This window comes from Engystomops pustulosus, chromosome 4, assembly GCF_040894005.1.
Source record: "Engystomops pustulosus chromosome 4, aEngPut4.maternal, whole genome shotgun sequence".
Taxonomy (NCBI): domain Eukaryota; kingdom Metazoa; phylum Chordata; class Amphibia; order Anura; family Leptodactylidae; genus Engystomops; species Engystomops pustulosus.
The window spans coordinates 134,043,820-134,049,819 of record NC_092414.1 but is presented as its reverse complement, the minus strand read 5'-3'; the positions used below and the strand labels follow the sequence as shown (position 1 = coordinate 134,049,819).

The window sequence follows — 6,000 nt, the reverse complement described above, 5'->3', positions numbered from 1 at the left end:
ACCAGCAGTGGGCCACTCAGTTTTTAGGCACTCTGTGCCTTTTTAGCAATGAGTGGCGCAGAATTCCCTATAGACCAGGGATTATAAAACCACATAAAATAAATGGCTATATAAATAGCTATACAGCTGCCTGCCATAGTTACAGGCCACACAGCTTTCAGAAACAAAAGGGAAAAGGTTACTGTCTGTGTCACTGCTGGTCAATATCAATAAAGTGTTCAAGCCCTAATGATCTAGAGTAGTGAAGTAACTTTAACTTTCCTAAGGTCTGGGACATTGATGTTTAAAGAGGTTGTGCTCTTTCAGAAAATAATTAATATGTTTTTTTAAGGTAAAGCTATGCAATTACACATTACACATAACACTTAAAAAAAACTTTTCACTTCAATAAGAATACCTTCATTTTTCTTTATCAAGAGAATTGGCTCCATGGCACTACAAAAGTGATTGTCTGAAAGTTGTAATCTGCTACTAATGTACCGCAAGCATCAGGGTACAATGCATTAAAGATGTTGTTATGCTGAAATATACAATTAACACATTAAGCAAGAAGAGCAACATGAGATGATATAACACATTGAAACCTCCTGGTAAACTATCATTCAGCTCTGGCCACTAATCTGTATAAATGACACCTGTCTATAATGTTAGTCGCAGCACTAGGTCTGCAAATCACAGTAAAACAGTTTCAGCAAAAAAAGAGAAGCATTTTTTTAGGAAAAAACTGTCTTTTTTCTCTTCTATAATAAAGGATATATGTGTAGCTGGCAATGCTCATTTCTCAAAGTAATTCCGGCCAGAAGACGGAATTCAACTTTACATTACAGATTAATAGTCAACACCCCTGTTTTACTCCTGGTGCCTTCATTTCTCAGGCAACTGTTTAAATCAACAGATGCTCCAGATGCAGAACTGGGTGAATTCAGGTATATGGGCTGTACATACCTTATGTATGGTCAAAGTTTGTCTTGTGGATGGCAAGATACTTCAAGTAAGCATAACAAGCTGATACAATTGCCCAGAATTTTTAACCTTGACTGTACTGAACCATGCTCGATAGTAGTGACCTGAGCTTAGGTGATATAGTGCCATGAAATTGTAATTCAGTACAGAGATAAAGGATTAGGTTTCTACACTATATACCAACTAAAATCTTATGTTGTGATATTGCTGGAAGCACCAATTATGGCTTTATTCATCTTCTATGTAGTCATGTATAAATATGCGAAAAATACAAAATGGAATCTCTGATTGTTATCTTTCTATCAGTATCAAAACTATTTTCGGGAGATCGGGTTTATAAAAATTGTGTGCAGACTTGACACTAACCCAGTCATATTAATACAAGTATTTACTGGTCACATCTACATTGAATACTCTCCTTATACAGATATCAAATATGCTCTATTCACAGGCAAAAAACCTAGAATGAAAAGAGGTATACAATGCGGTCTATGGTTGGGTCCCTAGCATCAATACAATGACATGTACATGTGCACCACAAAAGGCTGCTAACTTACCAACTCTTCATGTCTAACCTGTGCAATGTATATTTCCTCTGATTATGCTGGTGCTGTATCTGAAAGTCAACTTCTTCTCTAACAACATGTCACCCTACACTCGAGGTTATATCCAGGATCAGCCTTTGCAGTGTCTACTTCATGTGCAAGCGATGGTAAACATTTTATAGGCCGAGTGTAAAAACTACAGCCAATTACCCACTTATTTATTACAAATTGCTGACATGGCAAGTTTATCTACTACTTATTGCTCCCTGCTTTGCAACTTCTTTCAATCGTATTGGCATCTTGAGGACATCAATACCATTAAAAGAAGAAGGAGAAATTTGGATTATCATTGTAGCTATTAAACAGGAAGAATTGCAGGGTAGGAGCTCCAATTATAATCCATTCACAGCTCCTCCTGTAGTCCCAGAAAGCCAAGGAAGTGTCACTTTAATATGTTACTAAGCACAGCACATCCTGGGCTACCCAGGACTGCAGGAGGGGGCTTGAGTCTCTCTGAGGCTGTCTGGCAAACTCAGTGCTGGGGTGACAGCCTCTGAGATGACTTTGAGTGCCACAAGTTTGCCACTACTTCCCTATTTCTAGCCTTTAACGATTGTGTAATAGATTACGAGGTCCACCAAAGCAGTAACCTCAAACAGAATGTTTGGCGCACATTTTGGTGCGGTTTGGTCTTATGCAACAAAAGCTTTATGTATGTTTCCAACATTAGTGGTTATCTGCTCTGACTAGTAATAGCTAGATGTTATCCAGTAGCTCCAACAGGGAATATTCCAGGGTTTTACTCATGAAGCAACCCAACTATGGAGTCATAGTCCAATTGACTTTACAAATATGTCATATGTTGAACATGCCATTTATACAATTCTGTACTCATTTTATATAAATTACCTTCTTATGAATCACCCCAGTGGTAAAATAAGATAAAATGGAAACGCACAAGTATTTTCTTCCTTACTATGTAACAATACTATGTAACTAACTATGTAAAATATAACAGTCAGAACAATCAATAGCTAAACAGTAACTCTTCAATTGTTTTGCTTGCAAAACAATAAAATGTTAAATGGCTTCTCTTCTATTTATGCTAGATAGATACATATAAGCAATAATGAAGTGTACTGTGATTCTACTATATAAGATAAAAAACTGGTTCTAAAAAGTGTAGGGTTAAATACCATATAGAACTATAAAAGTAGCTTTGTTTAAATTGATAGTCTAGCCAAAAACAGCAAAAGCTTAGCACCCAAAAAACACAAATATAACTACTAAGAAAACTGGCACTCATAAAATCAAATATTAAACTTGAGAATGTGTCACCATAACTAAAAGCATTGCATTTCTATCACTAAGTCCATGAATGCATCTATACATTGCAGTGAACCAATCGTGGTCTACAGCGTATGTAAAATGTGCCAGAACTTTGCACCATTAAGACAGAGCACCTAGGGAACACAGAGCCTGTTGCTACTGCTAAAATATATATACACAGAGATAGGCACCTTAAAAACTAGACTAATGAAGAAAAACCAATGACCACTCACAAAAATGCATATATACAAGTTAATGAGACAGGAAGGAAAACATCTCCAAAAAGCCAATATTCAAAATCCTAAATTCTACTACCATGTGCCGTGCAGAATATGTTAACTAATTTTGGACATTGATGGATTTTATAATACTTCATCATGCTATATGAAGAGTGATCAGTGTAATTGATGGTGCGCACAATACGGTAAGCGGTTGTTTGAAATCCTTATTAGAGTTTCTACACTGGTGTATTTCACAATATGTAGATGTACAGAATAGTGTGTACGCTGTAGACCTACTGCTCTAGTGTGTGGTGTGATGTCCACACAGCATGTTGTGCCTTATCATAGTGATGCAGTCATCATGTAAGTATGGCCACTGTATAGTGTAGAAATGCTGTGTCGCTGTAGTCCACTGTCAGTCCGGGCCTCTCCTTAAGCTTGAATACAGTAATGCCACAGTAGCAGCCACTGTCAGGAGGAGAAGTGGGTTCCAAAGAGTTTTCTGGGGGATAAAAGGAAAAATGGAACATGAGAAGTAGACAACGAAAAGTTAATTCAGTGTTTCACATTAACTTTATGAGAAATGTACAACACATAGGTTTTATAATATGATAGAATTTAAATACCCCTTTCAGATGTTTATGATTTTTTTTGTAGCATATATTTCTTGGAAATCATGTTACATTTTTGCATAATATATTGAGCTGAAAAATCACTTCTGATTAGTGATGAGCTCACCCGAACTTCCCGTTGGGGTTTGGGTGCGCCCTGCGCATCCTGTACATGATGCCGTAGCCGGCATATTAACGCTCATAGTAACTACCCATGGCTTTGATTTACATCCATGGCTCGTAGCTAGGGTCATTACTTTGCTGGATAAGCCGTTTGGCGGAAAATCTAACAATAGGTCCATGTTGTGTGGAGAGCACCCGAGCGAGAAGTTCAGGTCTGCTCATCTCTAGTTCTGATGCCTTATTTCTGGGGACATTGGCCCACATCTATTAATAGTAGTTTGCCTCACTATCGTGCAGTGTGTGCCAGATTCATGAAGACCTTCTTCATCGATCCGGGGCACCCTGCAGACACCCCAAAGTGCGTGAACTGAGTGCACCAGTTTAATAAGCGTGCGCCACAATTATGTTGAAGGCCCCTTTCTGTGCACAGTATTGTATTGTAAGGTGCATAGTGCACACAATACTGTCGTAAACACTTCATAAATACATGTGCAACCAGTTTGCACATGTATTTTTGTGAAGCCTATGCCAGAATTCTGGCATAAATTACTTCATGAATGTGGGCCATTGTCTCATTGTCTTAGTGCTTCCTTTTTTGAAGTATGTCCTATGCAGTTAAACAGGTACAAATTTCAAGAAATAATTTCAAGGAATAAGAAATAATCAGGAATTAAAGGAAACATGTCCTTTAACACACCACATCATTTGGCACTAGTATTGGAAAAACTACAGAAATGCTTTATTTGAGTAATTTCTACTAAATCAAATTAAATGTGTGTGTATATAATATGATAAAAACATGTACATGACCGAATGTACATAACGCTACCACAAAGCAAAAGAGAATGGGGATACATATAGTTCTTGTGTTTAGTTTTTTTTGTAAATGTATTACTCAGTGATAGAGATCAAGGTCAACCCCTAAGTTTCAACTAAAAGTCTTAATGTTAGAAAAATGTCAGAGGATTATGAAAAATGTAGCATTCAGCCTAGGAGCCAAACTTGGGGTTATTCTGTTTGGGACAGCGCAATTTAATTATTTATGCATAGTACCAAAATCTTTCTAAGGATCTTTTTGTACCTAAGCCTGTAATGATGACAAGGAGGCATCATCTGTGCCTACAGGAAAAATGTATATACTAGTTGTCATTCAGACAAATCATACCCTATTTTTTCAACTGCTTGTCATAGGATGTAAATATAATGTATTTACAGTGCTATGTACAAAGTCTTTATTAGGACATAGTTGATACCAGAAGTTTACATACACTATATAAAACAAATATGCATATTTTTCTCACTATTTGACATTAAATCAGAATAAACCTTTCACGTTTTAGGTCAATTAGGATTACCAAAATTATTTATATTTGCCAATTACCATAATTATAAGAAAGAATTCTAACGCATTTTAAGTCAAAAGTTTACATACACGAAGACTGCTATGCATTTAAACAATTTGGGACATCTCATATGATGTCATGACTTTGGAAACTTCTGATTTATTAGTAACACCAGAGTTAGAGACACACCCATGAATGTATTTGAAGGCACATGTGAAACACACTGCTTCATTGTGTATCATTATGGGGAACTCTAAAGAAATCAGCCAAGATATCATATAAAGAATTGTGGACTTGCACAAGTCTGATCCATCATTGGGTGCGATTTCCATCCGTACAAACAATTATACGCAAATATAAACATGATGGGAATGTCTGGTCATACCAGGTTCTGTGCTCCAGAGATGAATGTTCTTTGGTTTGAAATGTGCATATCGATCCAAGAACAAAATCAAAAGACCTTCTGGAGTGTGTAATTATCCACAGTGAAAAATATTGTATCAACACCGGCTGAATGGCCCCCCTGCCAGGAAGAAGCCATTACTCCAAGAGAGGCATAAAAATACCATCTCAACTGTGAAACATGGGGTAGGCAGTTACTTTGCGGCACTTCACAATATAGATGGCATCATAAGGAAGAACATTATGTGGCAATACTGAAATGTTTGATCCAAGTTATATTGTTTAAGGACAATGGAAATAAATACTAATAAAATGTTAGTAAACTTTGAATTTGCAGAAAATAATAAAATATAAAGAATTTCGGTAATTCCAATTGACCTAAAAAAAGAAGAAAGGTTTATTCTGATTTCATATCAGATGGGGAGAAAAATGCATATGTGTCTTTTTATTTAGTGTATGTAAA

At 36.5% G+C, this 6,000-nt stretch overlaps 1 protein-coding gene across 4 annotated transcripts in view; it reads right to left on the bottom strand.

Moving 5' to 3' along the window:
- Positions 1 to 1,333: 1,333 nt before the first annotated feature.
- Positions 1,334 to 6,000, bottom strand: part of CCDC136 (coiled-coil domain containing 136) — a 37,099-nt gene continuing 32,432 nt past the window's right edge. For all 4 annotated transcript variants that reach the window (XM_072147533.1, XM_072147534.1, XM_072147536.1 and 1 more), the window contains one exon: positions 1,334 to 3,560. Coding sequence is in view for 1 of the 4 variants with exons in the window: in XM_072147535.1 (XP_072003636.1) it covers positions 3,474 to 3,560 (87 nt within the window). In the remaining 3 variants the exon portion in view is untranslated. The remainder of the gene's footprint in view (positions 3,561 to 6,000) is intronic.